The sequence below is a fragment of the Chelon labrosus genome (genome assembly GCF_963514085.1).
Source record: "Chelon labrosus genome assembly, chromosome: 12".
NCBI classification, from domain to species: Eukaryota; Metazoa; Chordata; class Actinopteri; order Mugiliformes; family Mugilidae; genus Chelon; species Chelon labrosus.
In genome coordinates, this window is record NC_140345.1 from 13,250,636 (window position 1) to 13,271,514 (window position 20,879).

A 20,879-nucleotide genomic window follows, 5' to 3' on the forward strand; every position below is an offset into this window, starting at 1 on the left:
GGCTTCAATTAGCCATTAGACAGATGTATAGTAATGAGTCAGTGTGCAGCGCTAACCTGCTTTATCCTCCATTGTCCCTTCTCCACCAGGAGAGTCTGGCAGACTAATGCTGCTTCTCTCTAATAACTACATGCCGCACCAAGAAGGGGCCTGATGGAGCCCATGAATAATTAAGCAACATGATTACAATGATGAATGCTCCTAAATCTATCTGACCATTTAGCACTAGCCTAGGGAGGTAGGCCAAACAGCAGAGTGTCACGCATTGTGTGAAAGCTGTTAGGGAGGGAGAAGGAGACGAGAGGGGCATCGGGGGTAGAGTGGACAGGGTGGATCGAGCTCGGGCCGAGGGAGAGGAGAAGAGGGGGAGAGCGGAGGGAGAGCAAAGGAGGGGCTCAGGAGCAGGAAGACACCCACTATCCAGCCATCTGCGCCGCAGAGAAGCACAAAGACGTGCCAAGGAAGGCCTGCGTGTGTTTCATAAATGTTACAGTTATGAATCTGCGAGGCCTGCTTGTGGGTGGGTGTGTTCTCCACACGAGTGATGGCAACGGGCCGGTCTGCAGGGTTGTACTAATCTTGAGCAATCTTTGCTCGTAACACCAGAAATGACGAAGTTGGTATAGAGTTTACTGGACAGATAGACTTTTGTTTTGAATCGGGTGCGTGCCCTAGTGTCCTATATATGTAAATAATGTCTATTGCAGTTTCAGTGACCTTAAGTTGTATTGAGAGCACGTTTTGGTGTACGAGTGCCTGGAGCTTTGAAACTGCACCACATTGTGTACTAGTATCTCTGCCGTAATTTCGTAACTCTTAGTAGTTACGGCTTTTTCTATGACACACTGTATCTTTAGGGGGGGTTTTATGATATCAAACCACTTAAGAAACGGACATAATTAATAAAATAAAATGCTTTCCCTTTTTGATGTTTAATTATATTACAACCACAGGGTGTATTTTGGTTAAATTGGATATCTCAGATTCCTGTAGAACAGGAGAAAGTTGAGATGACCTCCTCAGGGGTCTGATGTCTCAACTTAATCATTAGGTGTCAAGTACGGTCTCTGCAATATATCTGTAACCTGAAAGTTTCTATATATGAAGCAGCTTATCAAGTTCATTTATATACACACACATTTCAAAACTTATTTTAACTAACTTATTTTCACTCAGGTCAAGTGTAGATCAGTGTTACACATGCACCTTAGATTAACACAAGTGAACCCGCAACATGTGTTTCATAAAACTGCGCACGTAAGCTAACAAAGGAACAAACGATATTTCAGACATGCTAAACTCACAGACACGACAGCGCAATCAAAAGCAGAATCAATCGTAATCATATGCAAGGGAACACAAAATGCTTCGTGATGTCAGAGGCCCTGTGTTCCTGTGGCTGTTTGCAGAACGTGACACATTGCTCCCAGCAGATCAGCGTTAAAGGACCCTCTACTGGTGCATACGTCTATTTGCTGTGGCGCTTCGTTGTACAGTCGGGCAGCAGCTTGTAAAGGGTGACAAATGATGGGTGGGCTTCTCCCCTCCGCCTCTGAAGCTCCGGCTTGCCTGCCAGGGCCGAGAGATTGCATCATTACAGAGGATGAAGTCATCCTGCAACATAAGGGTGGAACAGGTGCTGAAAATTTAATTAGAACAGGATGGAAGATGCTGGTGGAACATGTGAATGTACTGCCTTGGCCGAAACTCAGCTCTGACTGGCAGGAGTGTCTGTGCTCAGCTTATAACAGATCATTTCTGTTATTTTGTGTGATCCACACTGCAGCATAATTTCCTCCGCACAAGGGATATCTGTGAAAATGTAATTATCCGTCTGAACCAGCTGTTCCTCGATGCCCGCGCCAGTGCAGCGTGTTCTAGTCTCTGTGGGAGCATTTAGTTTCCTCGTGATGCTGTTTTGCTATGGAGACTGTGGAGGTACACACCTGATTTGCAGCATTAAGCAAGCACAGTCAGAATACAATGGATATGGCGAAGCAGAGCAGGGAAATAATAGATTGTCAAGGGAGCTAACGCAGGCAAAGAATCTGGTGAGAAGGAAGAAAGACAATCAATGTCTTTGGCTTTATATCACCAGGTTGTTATTAATGCAGCTTTCACTGCAGTGGGGAGCTGTCAGGCTTCTGGGCTGTCTGCCTGCTCAGCCTCATCAGCACTAGGGCTTGATATGTGGGGCTCGGGGTGGGTGAACAGCACTGCCTTACCAGCTTCTGAACCTAATGCCCCCTCCATGATTGCAGACTGTACTGTGCAGAGATGCCTCAGTACACTACAGCATTTTCTTGCTGAGACAGGCATAGCAGCTCTGCAGCCTGTCTTTTACAGGGGAGCCATCACTGTTGACATATTGTGAAGCCAACTGGATCAGTGTGTTCAGAGTTTTGTGAGAGACTTACACCGCCATGCACACACCACAACAGTCTCAGCGCTCCAGTCTCTAAAGTCTAATTGGATTCTAAATGGAAATTTCCAACCACTAAAACACTGAAAACCTTGTACTCTGCGTTTGCCAGGGGCTTACAGCTGTAATTTGTAAGTATAAAATGTGGACAAAAATGCACAAGACACAAGAATATGACTGTTCATTGACTGTAGAAAAAAACTATTTTTAGCTGTGCATGAAAGGCTAATCATCTATAATTGGGGTTTATTTTCTGTCCTCCCCAAAGCAGTCAGACATAAGCACTTTCTACAATTAGATTTTTTGTAAAACAGGACTTACTTGGCTACATTAAGAACAACTTGAATCTGATGAAAATGATTTTAGGTTTTTGGCATAGTTGTTCATAAACTAAATTACTGAATAACTTTTTTAATTTCGACCTGATGTAGCCACACGACTGGGGATTTCATTGTAGGGTGTGTTTCCAACCGATACAGGCAAAAAAAAATACCTCCACACGCAATCAGACAGTCCTACAAGAAATCAGAGACAGATCTTTGCTGGAGCATAATCAGTTCCCAACAGAGCGACTCCAGACCAACTGTGAACGGGGCAAGTCAAGCTGGCTTCCAGGCCAGGTGGTATACATCGCATTATACGTCTTGAATTTGTAAGCAATACCCCTTATCCTGCTGTTTTCCTTAAAAATAGACTTTGTTCCCCTATTGACCATCTCTGTCAGATAGATTTTACACCTGGTTAACCCACCCATCTGCCACATTAGCGACTTGGCAGATCCTTTCCTCTGTTTTGTTGCAGGCAACAGCACTCTGGCACACGTATATTTGTGCAGTTCCATCCTGCATTCAAGTACGTTCAAGAATGTATTCATTTCATTGCGAAAGCTGCATAGTAGTTGAATACAGTCATTAAGGTTAAGAGTGACTAAACAAGGTCAATTAAATTCAGTTAATGAAAACAGGTTATTTTATAGTCAATGATAACAGCGTTCGTAGGAATGTATTATTGCAAATACACAAATACAACGAAATAAATGTATTTAACTAATGCTTCTGGCGGCACTGATGCCTCACAGCAAGAAGGTTCTGGGTTTGTATCCATCGACCGACTAGGCCTTTCTGTGTCGATTTTGCGTGTTCTTCCTCCCACCGTCCAAAGACATGCTGGTTAGGATAAATGGTGATTCTAAATTGACCATAGGTGTGCATGTTAGTGTGAATGGTTGTCTGTCTTTTTGTGTTAGCCCTGTGATAGCCTCTCGCCCGAGGACGGCTGGGACAGGCTCCAGCCTCCCCGCGACCCTTCACAGGACAAGCGGTTACAGAATGAATGAATGAACTAATGCTTCCTTAAAGCGTGAGCCCCAATTTAATAAGAATAAAGAGAAGTTGGAGATGGTTTCTCTTATTGCTGGTTGAATATAATGACACAGAGACCTACGAAGACACAGTGTGTGGTATTTACACAGCAGATCAAAGTTGGCCTGGTGGCTTTGTGTGACCTTAACCCCCGAGTGTTGTTTATGTGATGTGTTGTCATCTGAGTATGTGACCAACACGTGCAGAAGGAGCGCTTACACTCCAAGCTGGGTCCAAATCAACTAGGATTTCTTTGTGCAGTAACAGGCCAACAAAAGTGTTTGTACATCTTTAAACAATATTTGTTTTTAGTGGTCATCATCAGGGGTAGATCTAATCTGGGTCCAGATCTGGCTGGAGATTGGGAGTGCAGGCTTGCCAGGCTGGAGGTCAGGGCCTCAGGCTCCTGATGGACTGCTATTGATTGGGGGGAACGTGGCGATACAGTTGCAGTCGCTCAGCATTGATTTTCTGCAAGTGCAGTAGTGGAGAGCAGGCAGAATGAGAGAGCCGGACCAGGGGGAGCTGCCAGGTTATCTTCTCAAATATCCGGAAGTTTTTTTTGTTTTTTTTCCCTCTTCTTCGTGGCGCTGACCTTCCCTGGCTCAAAGAGATATATCTATTTAGACATTAGCTCAGCAGCCACTCTAGACAGACTGTTTCAGCAGCTTCAGCAGTGTTTTCTCGTGCTTATCTTACAATACACTTAACCAATTAAAAGATCTTATTCAGCTCCGTCAATAACAACCTCAGCCAGTCAGCTTTCTAGGAGGATACAATGGATTCATGTTTTGAAATTAGGATTAAAAGAGTTTTAAGTTAACCATGTGGTGTCTGGGAATGTAATACTAATCACGAATCTTGCATGTACTTGAAACAGGCTTGTCTGCTTTGAAGCATTTAAAAGCTAGCTGTGTTAAAAGCAGTGCTTTTGAATCTTCACTATGTGACTCTGAACTACAAGTACAGCTTAATGATAACTTAAAGAATGTTTACAACCTTTGACCTTAAAAGTTTTAGGGTAATAAAAGAGGAATTATATTCGTTGTTATGGCTTTCCTGTCCGCGGCAACATCACAAGCATCATATAATTGATATTCAAACTGAATATCAATGAGAAGCAGTTTCCAATGAGGTCCCGTAAGCTTTGGGAAGTGGTCAGCAGTAATGAAAAGTAGATTCGTAATTTGTAAGAAATCTGCAAAGACACGCAGAAACACAAACTCCTCTTAGCATAATTATAATGCACAGACTGCTCAGGGCCTATTATATTTATTGTACGTCGACTCAGAGGCTTTTATATATTTATTTTATTCGGTATGAATTTTAATTAAGACTTCAAACACTTGAGCTCCGTTCGGCCAAAGCAGGGCTTCCCTTTGATCAGGCGTCACTCTCCCCGGATTTTTTTTCTGGTCTGTTTCTCCCCTTCGGGCAACTTCCTTCTAATTGGCGCAGCGTCGCTCGTCTCGTACGTCGTCAGAAGGTCTATCTCTCTGTCTGTCAGCGCGGATGAAAGGATATGAGCTGTGCACGGGCTCCGGGGTGCGGCATGCCTTTTTGTGAAGTTTCAGGGTTAGCCAGTAAACATAACTGTATGTGTGTTCCATGGATGTGACTGTCGGATGTACAGAGAAATCTGTAGTACTAGAGAAGACACCCGGTGGAACATAAAACACCTTTTTCACAATTGTTGAGGGTTCAATGCTTGGAAAAAAAGAAAAATGTTGCGATAGAAGAAGTCCTTGTTTGTGCTGTTTATGGAGCCTCTTCCTCCCTTCCTCCCCCTCCCTTCCTTTATTCCTCCCTCGGCTCTCTCTGTCTCTCTGCCCTGTGTGTTAATGTAGTGAAGTGGCCCATCGGTCAATGAGCTTGTATTAACACCTGACTCCCAGCCGTAGCTGCTGTTTGTTCCTCTATGTGGTGTCCCCTGGGCCCTCCCCCGAGCAGAGGCAACATATCCCACGATCAATAACAGCATCCTAGAAGGCCGGTGGAGGAGAGGGAAGGGGGTGGGGGGTGGGGGGTGGGGAGGAGTAGTCTTTTACATGCTCTTGAATATTATTTGCTATGCACCATCCCCTTCATCCTTGTTTTCTCAGATGTCAGTGCTGTCAGCAAACGGAGCGCAGGCCACTAGTCGATGGGTCTGGCTCTTTCTCGGCCCCTCTTTGTCATTCGCTTTGGGATGTGTCAACAGAGAATCTAGCGTGGATATTTTCTGAATTTTTAGTTTTGCCGTCGTCCTCTTAAGGCTAACAGTGTGCGCTGCAGTCGATTCTCCGGTGCATTAGCCTCCCCTTCCCTCCTCTACAATCTCGCTCCTCTGTTTCGATCTTTCACTCACTCTCAATCTTGCACTCAGACTTACACTCTTGGTCTAATGTTGGATAGTGCTAGAGTGCATTTAGGAATTATCTGCGGTCTGATCTGCCCTGGATCGGCCTCAGACGCAGTGTACTCGGACACTGTTTGTATTGACTCCCCCTCCTCTCCCTCCCCCTCTCCTCTCTCTTTACCCTCTAGGCTATGGCCATGGCCGAGGTAAACGGGCCAGGCCCCCAGGTGGCGGAGCCGCAGATTGCCATGTTCTGCGGCCTTCAGCTCCTGCACATGAACGTACAGACTGGCCAGTGGGAGCCGGATCCTCAGGGCCGCCAGGGCTGCTTCAAGGAGCCCAGTGAAATCCTGTCCTACTGTCAGGAGGTATGAATCTTGAGTTTTGCAGGGGAATGGTCGGTTTGGATCAATACCACTAACAGGACCCTTATTAAAATTAGAAATGAAGAAAAAAATGTAGGAAATCGAGCAAAATGTAATATTCTTGTCTTCTAATTTGACTTGTCTAACACCTGTCCTATCAAATCTATATATTTAACTATATATAGTGGATTGATGGTGGTCTGTTGGAATATTACAATATTTCATTTGAGCCACCATCTACCTGTTTTCCTCTTGTTACCTCTTAGTACTGTATGTGTACTCTTTAACGTCTGCTGTGAAGCTGTCAGTGGTACACATACCCTCCACACACTACCCCTCCAGAAGTACATGTTTGAAGTACAACAGTACATGCAGCCAAGCGCCATCTGGAGGCCAAAGTAGCCCTAGCCCGCTACAGAAAACAGCAGCCATGAGCCTCGATGGCCTTAATGCGATCAGCTTATACATTATGCATCTGTGATGGCTTTTACGCAAAGCCCTTTTTTTTTTTTTTCCTTGATATTTGTGATGAAAGCATTTTAGCGTCTATCTGGACTGTGCGTGCATTTCCATCACTATTAAATCTCATTATGAGTTTGCGAATCAAATCTTTCAATGGATGTAGACGCGCAATTAGAAATAAGAAAAGACAAGCGTGCTCACTGAGATGTTGTCAGACAACTGCTTTACTCAGCTTCAAGTGGTTAGAAAATTATGCTGCATGACTGTTTCCCTTGTTAGCCCTCTCCCTGCTGATTGTGCCCTTTCTCCTCTTCTTCCCTCCTCCTGCTGCCCCTTCAAACCAAACCGATCCGACCATTATTTCCATTATTTTCCCCTCGTCTCCGATCCCTCTGTTCTGCCCACCCACCTATCTGTTTCTCTGTGTCTCTGTCATCTCTGCATGTTCCTGTACGTCCAGATGTACCCAGCGCTTCCAATCTCCCACATAGAGGAGTCAAAAAGTCCTGTCACCATCCCTTCCTGGTGTAAGAAAGGTTGGGGCCACTGCCAGACACACTCCTTCATAGTCCTGCCCTACCGCTGCCTGGGTAAGAACAACACTGACAAGAATGCGGTGATTTAGATGTCCACGCTGTCCTTTGTATTTCATGTCTCATATTATTTTTGCACTATGAATCTTTGCTTCAGGTTGGTATGGAAAAGTTTTTTATGTTGAGTGGTGTGTGTCAAAATAGAAATGTTCATATATGTGTTGATGGATTTGCAGCTAATACATAAGCTAACAAGATGAGCCTGGTCTTAATTTTATATACTTTTACTTAAGATCCAGTGTTTATGATTTAGAGGGACCAGTTAGCAGAAATAGAATATAATTTTGGAATATAATAATTCACAATTACATTTTCAGTAGTGTATAATCACCTGTACAACTCAGTGGATCCCTGTTGTTCCTGACGGTTACCACCACACCAATGTAAAATCTCAAAAGGCCTTTAGAGCCTGGTTTGTCCATTCTGGGCTACCGTAGAAACATGGTGGCACAACAGGAGGACCAACAGTAAAGTAGCCGAGCAGGTCTATCCATATCTGTACTTAGTCAAAAGCTGACCGTCAAATAAAATAAGGATCCAGTGTTTATACAGTATATTTCAACACTCATTAATTTCTTACATTAAAATCTAGAGATATAATCAGTAATAACTGATAAACTATAAGTGCTTCCAACTTGAAAGGATACCGATTTTGAAAAATGTGCGTCTAAAAAGACAAGCCTGTAATATTATTCCCTTAGAACTAACGAAGCTACTTGGATCAGTGGCGAAACGTCAATAACAAACTCCACAAGTCCAGTTGCATTCCTTTCAAGTTTTTGATTATTTAATTATAGAAAAAGAAAATAAATGTCCGACTTCTGTTTCTCCCGTTTCACCTTTTTTGTTGACTCCGATTCAGGTTCTTAACCGTCTCAAATAACTTCACGATAAACAATGTCAACACGTGTCAGCAACTAAATAACTAAACACCTCCCTCTCTATTTTTTTCCCTCTGACGTCGCGCTGCCCCATTTTTCGCGCTCAGTGAGAGAAGCGAGCTTTGGCGTTTGCCTTTCTGTGTCTCGCCCGCTTATTTGCCCGCGGATGTAACTGGCTGTGCAGCATTACGTGAAATCAATCCTGACTGGCTAAAGTGAAGTAAAAGCTGGAAAAACTGTGTGGTTAAAATAGAAACGCTCCATCAAACTGTAGTAATTCTCAACCCTTTATGGCTCGTAGCTCTGGATAGAACAGTGAACTAAAGGCCTCTAAATCCTACACACTGGTGCTTTAAGTTCATTTACTACCACATGTGAGATTTCATTGATTTCCCTTTTGCCATTTGTCTATCAAAGATCCATCTCTCAGTACTTTTCAAATGAGTTATTATTAGAAATGTACATAGGAAGAGACTTAAAAAACGAGAAGAAAAGGATGTGCAGTTCAATCCACAGAATGCACTATGTACAGATCAGAATTGTAGATCAGTATTGTGGAGAAGCCATGCCTAATAAAAGCCACTAGGGGGGCAGATAGGTTAACAATGGATGAGTGAATGAATGAATGAGTAATGAACGGTGAGTCACACTTGCGCACAGCACTGTTTGACTTGGACCGCTGTGCCACTTGTACGGGTGAGCACTTTCCGTTATGCACGAGCCTTAAACATCAGCATGTAATATTAGTCATGTATGAAGAAGATCCATTTCAAAGTAGGCTTCTGGCGTATGTAATGAATATTTTACACTTTAAGTGAAGTCATTCTTTTTCTTTATGTCCTTGACTTTGTATTATGGCTGCAATTTAGAGCATTCAAAGTATTGCACATTACACATTTATGCTCTCTGTCAGCTCTAATTTATGCACCCTGTCCAGGTCATTATCATTATCATTCACGGATTCTAAGCCTTGCGCATTTTGTAGCTGTTCAAATGTCTTTAATTCAGTTCACTCCTTACTCGCGCCATGTTCAAATGCTTAAAGGAGGTCTAGCTAAGTTCCAAGTGTAACTCGTATAGTGCTCCTTTGGATTCTCTTACCCTGACCTTACCGTTCCTTCAATCCCGCTGCAGAAGGGGAGTATGTGAGCGAGGTCCTGCTGGTGCCCGACCGGTGCCGCTTTCTTCACCGGGAGCAGATGGATGCCTGCGAGAGCTACGTCTTCTGGCACAACATCGCTAAGGAGGTGAGAATTGGATAAATGCCCCCGTTTTTTTTTTTTTTTTTTTATTAGGCCAAGGAAAAAAAAAAAGTGAGACGGGTGATTATTTATCAAACTTTCCACTGGGGCATTTTGGTAATGTCTAAACCCCCCCGCTGTAACACCTTACAATGACAGACCAGTGTGTCATTCACATGGTTCAAGTTCTCCCACCTGAGGTGAGAGGCAAGGCAGCAACACTCCTTCAGACTCACTGCACAATGTACACTCTGTATTTTATTTTGGTGAATACACATATAGCGACACTTTATTCTCGACTTTTCCCTTTGCCCGTGTCAGGAGTGCTCTGCGGACAATCTGGAGCTCCACAGCTACGGGATGCTGCTTCCATGTGGGGACAGGTTTCGGGGCGTTGAATACGTGTGCTGCCCGGGCCGAGGGAGCTCCAGCGGTAAAGGAGAGACGGAGGAAAGAGACATCCCCGCGGGACCTCAGATACTTTCATCCCAGACGAGTGGAAAACTCAACTCTGTGTAAGATGATTCAGCTTGACCTTACAGATACGTTGTAGGAAGAATCTGTGGTTGGTGTTAACAGTCATTAGAGTAACGACCACGCACTGTTCCACAGCACCAAAGTGACAGCTCCCACTCCAAGCCCCTCTCCTGACCCAGACGTGGACGAGGCCGATATGGAAGAGGAGGATGATGAGGTGGTGGAAGAAGAGGAGGAGGAGGAAGAAGAGGAGGAAGTTGATGAGGAGGAGGCGGAAGAGGAAGAGGAAGAAGAGGCAATAGCCGTGAAAGATCCAGAGGAGTATGAGTACCCCATTGAATCAGGTCCCTACCAGACATCAGACTATCTGGACTCCTTCTACTACGACAAAAGCCATAAACCCACCACCTCGCCACCTCTGATGAAGGGAGACAGCTGTGAGTCTTCCTCACTTTTTTCTCAGACAATCTTGGCCCGTGGAAACATAACAACCCCTGTCACTCCTGTTTTCTCTGCTTGAGAATAGCTTCGTTTTTACCAACAGACATGCACCACATGGAGTATATGCACATCACAGACATGCACACAAGTGACTCTTTTCTAAATATACACGGAGGCTGTGTTTGGTTTATTTCTAGTTCGGCCTCGTATCCATCTATACTGATCACTCTGTGTGTGTCTGGTTGATCTGGTTCATAACACACTTTCGTGCATCAAGGCCTCACCGGGTCTCAAGCTGGTGTGCACAGTAAATAGAGCAGCTGACCGCTCTGCATGTGAACTCGAATAAGAACACATTCAGGAGGGTAAATCGTTATAGTACTCGGTGTCTGTAGGGGAAACCGAGAAAGCAATTATAGGAAAAGATACTTTTCAGTCAGGTGTGGTTTTGGTTCGAGCATGTGATGCTTTTGTCAGAAGTTCATTTTGTCTGAAAGCATGATTAATTCCAAATAAAAAAAAAAGACATGCAAAGGGTCTTATGCGTATACATGAAACAAACCATAAGCATTGCACCAGCTAATTGCTTTTGACTTTTAAATAAGTGAAATCGTAAAAATGAAAAATACAGTTCTGCAAACATGTACTTGGATTTACTCATCCAAACTTTCTTTTCCTCTATTAACTTTTAAAATGAACATTGTTGTGGATAGTTGGAGTTTCTCACCTAAATACTTGGTGGTGACACACACCCAGCCTGGAACTCCTGGTAGTTTTATAATTTGTGCTGTGCAGGTTTCAGAGAAAACAAATGTTACCCTCGTCTTCATTGCAGAAGTATGACAAAGTATGACAAATCAAATCATTTAGCGTTGTCTCATTCTGTCCATTTGGGGTTTATTTTCAAAACCGGCATCAAGTATTCTGCCTCCTATCTGATGGGACTGGGAATTTGACTACTTTTCAGTGACCAATATAGCAGTGTTTAATTTTGTGTGCGACATAAAATGATGAATCATTTTCAAGTTGAATTTTAATTTCATATTCAAAGTTAAATCAGATTGTGTTTATCTAATGCTGCTTGTTTAACTGTTACCACTCCTCTAAAGGTTACATAAAACTGCCATCCCCCGCTTTTAGCCGCTTCCTCGATGCAAATCTTGTAACACTTTGACCCGAACTCGCTTCCCTTTAATCACCGGGCAACTGCTCTCCGGCCCCTACAGCCAATGTGACAGTAGCAACCTGTTTCCTGTCTCACCCATTCAGTGACTCCACCTCGGCCCACAGATGGCGTCGATGTTTATTTCGAGAAGCCGGTGGATGACACTGAGCATGCCAACTTCCTGCGCGCCAAGACGGACCTGGAGGAGCGCAGGATGAAGCGCATCAATGAGGTGATTTTCACAGGGCTAGGAGCAGGCTAATAGCGTGTTAGCCGGCGGGTCACACTTTTGACGGGGGATTTAAATGAATCTGAGATGAGGTGCGGCCCGTGTGCTTCACCTGCTTTCAGAGGAAGTGATAATGAGAAAACCGCAGAAGGGTGTTTAAATTCTTCGTGGCATGGGAATCCCCTTTTAATTTCGATAGAATGCAATCAGATATTAGGATTATATCTGGTGATAAGCTAATGTTTTTCAACTGTTGGGCACATGATGCAAGACGTCGACGCATCGCTAGGGGACTTAAAATAGCTGTCAAACTGTTCAATTAATAAAAAAAAAAAAATTAATGATAAGCTGCAGTCCAACATCTGACTGTGTTTGTGCGAGTGTGGGTGTGTATCTTTGCTCGCAATCTGAAGACAGCTGCTGTACAGCTGTCTTCAGATTTCCTCTTTGATTTGAGTTTTGGTTGCGGTGTTGCGCACCAACGGATACAATGTTCGTTTGCTGTTTTATTTTGATGGCCTCCATGTCTGTACAGATGCAGAAATGTGTTTAACCTTCTACTCAGACTGGCTTTGAAATGTGAAAACAAAGAGGCAGTACACAGAGCACTTGTGTCACATGTTTTGTTGCTTAACGATGAAAAATGATGTTGCTTGCATCCGCTCTTATCCCATGTTGATAATTATACCCTTCTCTGTTTAGGGGACCAGTACAGTATTTTAGGGTCCACATAAGAAAATTGATACCACTGTGTCTTCTATGTGACTAAAAAATAACGTAGCGTGATACTAGATCAATAAACTGATTTTGTGCCTTTCCCTCGGTCAGATCATGAAGGAATGGGCAGAAGCCGACAATCAGTCAAAAAATCTTCCAAAGTCAGAGCGACAGGCCTTGAATGAGGTAAGGATCCTCATTTACTACAGTTAGTTCACTCCGTTACTAATTCATACTCATTATATTACCGTTTCTACACTACTGGAACAACATACTGTACATATAATGGTACATACACTGATCAGGCATAACATTAAGACCACTGACAGAAGAAATGAATAACATTGACCATTGTGTGACAATACAGTATTCTGCTTGGAAACTTTTGGACCTGGCATTCGCGTGGATGTTACTTAGACATGTGCCACCCACCTAGACCAGACCAAGCACCCCCACCCCATAGCATTGACACTCCCTGATGGCAGCAGCCACAGGCGCAAAAACAGTTTAGGAAAAACTCAAAAAAACATGAAAAACAGCACAAGGTGTTGACCTGGCCTCCAAATTCACTAGAAACTGATCAAGTATCTGTGGGATGAACCACGGAGGCCCCTCCCCTCAACCCCCACCTAAAGTCCCCCACTAACAACATTCTGTCGTCAGACACCACAGGACACCCTCAGAGGGCCCATGTCCATTCTCTGATGATTTACAACTGTTTGGAGCAAACAATATTAGGAAGGTGGTCATAATGTTATGCCTGATCGATGTGTGTTATCTTGTATTTTTCACTTTTCATTTGAGAAAATTGTTTAAGACAAATCAATAAGACAAATCATCTATCGATTTATCTATGTATATGAATGAAATGTTTAGGTATTAGAGATTGTATGAACTCCCTCATCTTGTCTCTTCCAGCACTTCCAGTCCGTGCTGCAGACGCTGGAGGAGCAGGTCGCTGGGGAGAGGCAGAGGCTGGTGGAGACTCATCTCGCCAGAGTTGAGGCCATACTCAACAACAACCGCCGCCTGGCCCTGGAGAACTACCTGACTGCTGTACAATCCGATCCCCCTCAGGTGAGTTTCTCTTGGAAGACGAGAATGTAACATAAAGTTAAGATTTTATGGTGGCAGGCAGTGAACGGGAGGAGCCTTTATCTCACTGTCTAGACCCTCCCCTGTCTTCCAGCCCGAACGCGTGCTGCAGGCTCTGAAGCGGTACATGTCTGCAGAGCAGAAGGACCGCAGACACACGCTGAGGCATTACCAGCACATTGTCGCCGTTGACCCCCAGAAGGCTGAGCAGATGAAATTCCAGGTGCGTCTCCCGAGAGCGTGTGAGGCATTTGCTTCAGAGGTGCTTTTTGCATCCGTGCTTTTGAGATGTTAGGCTCTTTTCTGCTGACGGTAAAACACAGGGAACATTGTGTGCTGAAGAGTTTGTACTTCCTACAGATAACTTAATAATTACTCAACTCAGTATGTGAAGCAGCTACCAGTCTTCAGTTCATTAAAATAAGATCAAAGTGAGTCATTCTTTGACTTCAAAAGCAGCTTTATACACATGACTTGATGAAAATCAATCTTAGCTTAATTTTTTCAATGTGGATTTACTTAAAGAAACAAGTGACTTTTCACAGCTAAGCTCAACACAGATTTTTTTTTTTATGTATTTTGCAGGTGTACACACATCTCCATGTGATTGAGGAGAGGATGAACCAGAGTCTTGCACTACTCTACAAGGATCCTACATTAGCCGAGGAACTACACAGCGACATTCGTAAGGACAACTATCAAAAATGTCAAACCTGGAGATTGCTCTATTTGTTCTCTGTCAGCTATCGGCATTAATGACTCATGTGTTTTTATTGTATCATTCACAGAGGAGCTGGTCAAGGAAGAACGAGGAGACATCAGCGAGCTCATGACCACCTCCTTCTCCGAGACTCGCACCACTGAGGAGCTTCTGCCAGCCGAGAGCGAGGAGGAGAAGGATGACGAAGAGGAAGAGGAGAGGGCCTTCCAGAACAGGCCTTACCCTCCACGCATTGGTACAAATCCACCTATTACGCACACGCACATCCTTGAGTCTGTCCTAACTGTGTAATGGACACGTCAAACAACGAACGACTTCTCTTGCGTCGCTCTTGTTAATGATCCATTTTTCTTTTCCTTCCTTTTCTCCGTAGAGCTGCAGTCCAATAAGAAAGGTGAGATGGAGTATGATTAAAGCACAGGGTTCCACTGTTTGCGATAACTGCAGTGTTTCATGTTCTTCACTTTCTCTCATAGCTAATGTTTGTCTCCATCCTTATGTCTGCAGAAGATGAATACGATTATACCACATCTGAGAGAGGCCCTACTTACGAATATGAGGAAAAGGTATGATGATGATGATGATATCAGTCTAATAGTGATATTTCAGATAGACTCCATCCCAGCTCAGTAATATGCTCGGTTACAGAAATATCCTCTTATCTTACACATTTCCTGCCCTCTTAGATCAACACCTCTGCAGAGCTCAAGCAGGCAGCCAAGCCCAATGAGATTGCGAGAGATGAACTGGTAAGAGCATAATTCATAAAATTATTTTTGTAGGTTTGCTTTCTCGAAGAAATACGCATAGTGTAGCATTCATTATTTTTTTTCTGTTTATCTGTCTTTCCATAGCAACCCGATGCCTTGGAGACGTTTAACCGCGGCGCCATGGTGGGGTTGCTGGTGGTAGCTGTTGCTATTGCCATGGTGATGGTAATCAGCCTGCTGCTGGTGCGCAGGAAGCCTTACGGCACCATAAGTCACGGCATCGTAGAGGTACGAACCCAGCTAGGCCGTTCATTTGAGTGCAGAGGCAAACTGTACTTTCAGTAACTCAAGCAAAGTTGGAAGCTGAGTTTAATCTCCAGCAAAGATGAGGAGACCAGTGAGCACCTTAGAGGTTCAGGCATCAGTCCATACACTTGACAGAGGTTTACTGTTGCGAAGATGTCAAATATATTAACTTTATGGCTGCTATAAACACGTTAGCAACTCACTGGTGCCTTCCTTCAGGTTCAAAGGAATGGGTTTTCTGTCTTGCAAAGAGTGAAACGAGAAGATTGATGCTGCTCTTACATCTGCACATTCAGTTACAGTTCAGCAGCTCACTGCAGCATAGTGTAAAGACAGGAAAACAGGCGGCACAGCTTTGTTTAACACCTATATACCAGCGTATACTTGAAAGCTATCGTTTAGACACTTTCACTTTAGAGCTGATTAACCGAAGGACGCAAAACATGAGGCTTTAATTTTTGACCCATGGCTGGCTCCAGCTACATATTTTTCAGATTTGAGGCTGAATCCGTCTTTTCAAGAAGTCGTTTTCAGTGCACCACCATTTCAAAGTGTTCCTTAGAGATGTAGATTGATCATGATTAGAAATTGGATCTGAAATTCTGGATCTGTACAACCCTCTTCCTGTCATATGTCTTCCTGCCATGCATGTCACCTTATTCTTATTGTTCAGGCACGTAAAACATTTGACACATTCTGAGGTGTGTCAAAGTGTTAACTCGCTTGCTGTCATATACTAGTGGACCTGTGTCCTTTGCGGTGCTCACTGCATTCTCAAAGCAGCTTCTGGGGGTCTCATTACCCCCGAAGCTGATTTCTTTGTTCGATTGTATTCTCAGTTGATGATGTAGCTCCTGCTTCGTCGTTCGTGTGTAATAATTCAAGCCCTTGTGTGTCACGCAGCAGGTCGACCCCATGCTGACGCCCGAGGAACGACAGCTGAACAAAATGCAAAACCATGGCTATGAAAACCCCACCTACAAATTCTTTGAGCAGATGAACTGAAGCACTGGGGCCTGCCAGCAAGTCATGCCTGACCACTCGTTTTCGTCCCCCTCCCCGTTTCCTCTCCCCCACTATTCCCTACAGTGATGTCCCAGCTACACCCCCCTTTGGTGGATTTATGATTTGTTGCAGATATAACTGAAAAAGTCAAGGGGAAATCCCAAACCCATTGTAAATGACCAACAACAGCCTGTCATCATTACCAGAATGTGAATAATGAGATATAATATGTCACCTATCGTAACCTAAGTTAGAGTCTGAGAATCGTCCTCTGCATTACAGCAACATTTCATGACCCTGAGATCGTTCACCTCATCCCCGTGGCATGACTTGACCTATTGCTCCTCACTAGAAACTGAATTTGAACGGTGCATAATGCTTTATAGTATTTATTTTTCAGTAGTTGTCTCTTTGTTTGAATCGTACCACAGTTAGATATAATGTATCTCTGTAGATGCGTGTGAGTGAGATAAATCAAGGCGTAATTTTAAAAGACACTTAGTGATAAAACTTAAGCTAAACTTACCTCCACGAGCTACTATTACATTGGGCGGTACCTCTAATGTAAAGATATGGACATAAAGCCAGGATGTGGACAGAGAGCGTTTTGAGATATTTAATTAAAAACACAGAAATCCCAAAAGACAACACTAATTGATTGAGAATTATGTGCTGGTGGTACAAAATGCTCCATGTTTTTGCCCTCTGATGATCTGCCCGGATTATTAGATATGATCATAAGTGATGATTTGACAAAATATACCAAATATTAAATTTAGTCAGTGATTTGGTTTGTTTTATTTGTTTTAAACTAAAGAATTGTAAGACAGACTAGTCAGGAGTCCGTTATTTTAATGAAAGCATGACAACTTGGTGTATGATGCTGCTGTATTTATTTGTGTTGTTCCCGTCATTGCTTTTGAAAAGTCGGAAATGTCACCGTTCAAAAACGACAAAAGACACTGTAAATAACGTAAGAAATACATACGACTAGATGTAGACATTTCTATGATTAATTTGCATTGATGTAACGGAATAATACGTAAAAATAGTACATTGTGCTGTTACGAGAAGGAGAAACATTTTTCCTAACATGGCTGATTGAAAACGGACTGTTGTAAAAACCAGCACAAGACAACGACACAGCAACTACTTTCTGAATGTATTTAAGGTAGGCGTTGAGATTCCATCTTCTTTTCGGTAACGCATCATTCCCCTAGTAAACCATAGTAGGAGTAGTGGAGTTAAACCCCTCCAACAGACTACATGCCTGATGCCCTTCTCATCACTTTGTGTAGCAGACTATTCAACTTCACATTTGGCGGGTGTGCGTTAAAGTGGAGGAAACTGATACTGTGCGTGGCAGCGGAGTGCAAAGAGGGCAGGGATACAGTAATGTGAAGTGCCAGAGTGTGTAGCGGCTTCTAAAGACAGACCACACCCATGGCATGACAGTAGTACTGTTTGTCTTCGGATGTGCCAGTTTGATAACCTAGAACAACACTGAACGCTAGTCCTCTTTAGATGCTACGTTTAAGTTACTCTCTTCATAAGAAGCTTTTCACTGAATGACTCATTGCAGTTTGTCATATTTATGATCAACAATGTACCCAGTATAGGTAAGCAAAAAAAAAGGGATTCCCCTTTTTTTCTGGCTGATTGTTAACAGCTTAGTGTGGCAGACTGATTTCCTTCAGCCACATTTATTCTATATCAGACCGTCTTGGTTAAGAAAGGTCACGTTGTGGGATGTTGCTTTTGGTTCGTCTGTCTTTTAACTGTTTGCTGCAGTACAGATAATCCACGGCAAAATGAGGTCATGTTTTGATTATTTATGTCTGGTGGACATTTTTTCTGTAAAGGAAAAACTGCACTTGTTCATTAGGAGGAAAAGAAAATAACTCGTGTTTTTCTTTTTTTTTCTTTTTTTCTTTTTTCAAGGTTTGCTTTGGTGTAAGCCTGAGAGCTTTTGAGTTTCTTGACAATGTGAGTTTTTATTTGGCATTAACTTTCTGTTTCTCACCTTAGGCAAGTTAATTGGAAGTTGCGGTTGCGTTATGACAGGTGAAGAGAAGTCATAGCCCTTGTATAATTTGTACAGCTACGTTAGTGAATGAAAACATTGTATGTTCACAGTTTAAGTCAGTTGATCTTGTAATGATACTACTGAAACCATAGATGAGAATAAGCTTGCCTGTGTTTCCCAAACCACTGAAGGTTTCCTACCAGCATTTAGCAGACTTAGAATGGTGTATACTGTAGTTACTAAAATCACATTTGTACTTACGTCCTCTGTCGAAATTCTAGACTTCTTTGTTGGTCTGTCCTCTTACTCCCCGATGAAATATATACAATGTTATTGAGATTTTAATTGCTGCATTATTGCCTTTTACAATGCTGTGTTTTGGATGTAATTATTCTGTATTTTTTATTTCTACGTAACAATCAGTTGGATTAAGGGTCATGCTTTTCACGTGTAATTTTAGAAGCTCGTACGAGAAAACATTGACAAGTTTATAATGTTGAGAAATGTGAATTATAGACCGATATATATATATGGCCTCTGCCTAATTGACAAGGAGTGGCACCAAGCACAAGTTGAACCAAATTCCTCCATTCGTGTACAGGTTGCTTAAACATTTACTCTGTCTGTCGGATTTCAATTACACTGCTTAATTCTAGGGACGCTGACTGGATTGTTGAGGGAGCTGTTCTTCATTTTCATTCAGACCTCTAACCAAAGACATGCTCCATGAGTGATCAGACAGATAATCTAATTTGGCAACAAAAAAATAATAATAATAATAATAACAATGATAATAATAATGTTTTCTGTGTAACTGTATTGCAAGCAGTCTGACAAATTAAAGCTGGTCAAGCTAATTAATAGTGTAATAAAAATGAATGACCCATACGACGGCGTCTGTGTTTTTTCAAGCCTCCCTGTTCACATGCAGCATTCTTTCTGTTCGCATGGGCAGCATTTTCGCATTAGAGGGAACTTCGCTCTCATCCATCTCACAGAAGCCACACACAAGAGAATACAATTTGACTGTGATGTAACTTCCTAAACCTGTGGTGTAAAAGTCACGCTCAAGAAGGGGAAACCTCTGGCTTACTCACACTGGAAAGTAACTTTTTTTTCTAGTGCATTTCCTCAGTTGAATTTCTTTGGAAAAGGAAACCTAAAATACTACTAAGTGCTACTTGACTATTTTACAGTATAACTTAGCAATGATTCTGCCAGTCATGGTGCCTGACATTCTAATCCTGGTCTTTAGGGCGTCAGACGCTGACGTAATGCGTTTGGAAGTAAAAGTTTCTATAAGATAAAAATCTTAACCAAGATAAAGATACGGTTTTCAGAATAGAGTTTCACTGACTCCTTAAGCCACAGTGTCATTTCTGTGCAGTCAGAGCTGCACTCGACTTCCTTTGAGAGGAGAGGCTAAGAGTAGTGTAATGAAATCACTTTATTCACCTCTATCAAGCTGAAGAAATATCACGTTTTAACCGAAAAACCAATTTAAATGTCCTTGTTAGGATAAAATATTTGATTTGCATTTACGAACCGAGACAGAGAAAAGCAACCAATACCAGAATACTGTACATCTAATTACAATCGCCATCTCATTATAATATTCTTAGTAGGTGACGAGTTTTTTCCTGAACTTAATGTAGTGCAATGAGTAATGTCTCACTGTAGCTGTGTACGTGAGTTTCCGTTCATATCTAAGCATTGCTACTCACAAATCATATTCCTGTCCTTGTGTGCTGTGATAAGCGTCAGTAAACATCACCGTAAAACCGACTAATAGGCAGCTGTGACACAGTTCTCAAGCACTAATTCACCTGACAGTCACTAGCGTGGGCTGGCCTCACACTTCCTTCACCCACAAATTACAAAGAAGTGTCAAGCCCCAGCCCCTAGCCCTGCACAAGTTCACTTCTTCCAAACCACAACACTGACGGGTAGTCCTGCTTACCCAGATTACTGTGAAAAGGCTCCGTGGCTGTACAGTGACAGTTTGTCATTGATGCCTCCAGAGCACGTCAGTCATCTTGGTAGTGGTTCCTCTGAAGTGAACTGCTCACATACCGCCAGTGTGGTAATGTAGAACAAGTCATATTAACCCAGACTTTAATCGCGTCGCAGTTTGAGTCGGCTTTTTGTTTAGTTCAGTAACACTTTGATTCATTCAACAAAACAACAATATGAAACCCCTTAGTTTGCAGAGATTAAAAGCCTTTGTAGGTAGATCAAAGATGCTATCACATGACATGGGTGTTTGATCAGTTGATGGATACATTTCATTATCATCATATGACATGTGGGTGATGAAGAGCACA

The 20,879-nt window shown here is 42.8% G+C and overlaps 1 protein-coding gene across 3 annotated transcripts in view; it reads left to right on the forward strand.

Moving 5' to 3' along the window:
- aplp1 (amyloid beta (A4) precursor-like protein 1) overlaps positions 1–19,824 on the forward strand; it is a 33,021-nt gene extending 13,197 nt beyond the window's left edge. Inside the window, exons 2-17 of one of the 3 annotated variants that reach the window (XM_084556192.1) lie at positions 6,310–6,489; positions 7,409–7,538; positions 9,557–9,669; positions 9,985–10,178; positions 10,276–10,577; positions 11,851–11,978; positions 12,804–12,878; positions 13,611–13,769; positions 13,882–14,010; positions 14,373–14,472; positions 14,576–14,743; positions 14,882–14,902; positions 15,016–15,074; positions 15,195–15,257; positions 15,363–15,506; positions 16,428–19,824. In XM_084556192.1, coding sequence (XP_084412318.1) covers positions 6,310–6,489; positions 7,409–7,538; positions 9,557–9,669; positions 9,985–10,178; positions 10,276–10,577; positions 11,851–11,978; positions 12,804–12,878; positions 13,611–13,769; positions 13,882–14,010; positions 14,373–14,472; positions 14,576–14,743; positions 14,882–14,902; positions 15,016–15,074; positions 15,195–15,257; positions 15,363–15,506; positions 16,428–16,529 — 2,067 coding nt within the window. In that variant the 3' untranslated portion in view covers positions 16,530–19,824. The remainder of the gene's footprint in view (positions 1–6,309; positions 6,490–7,408; positions 7,539–9,556; positions 9,670–9,984; positions 10,179–10,275; positions 10,578–11,850; positions 11,979–12,803; positions 12,879–13,610; positions 13,770–13,881; positions 14,011–14,372; positions 14,473–14,575; positions 14,744–14,881; positions 14,903–15,015; positions 15,075–15,194; positions 15,258–15,362; positions 15,507–16,427) is intronic. The other 2 variants (XM_084556193.1, XM_084556194.1) reach the window with 2 other exon arrangements.
- The last annotated feature ends 1,055 nt before the right edge of the window (positions 19,825–20,879 follow it).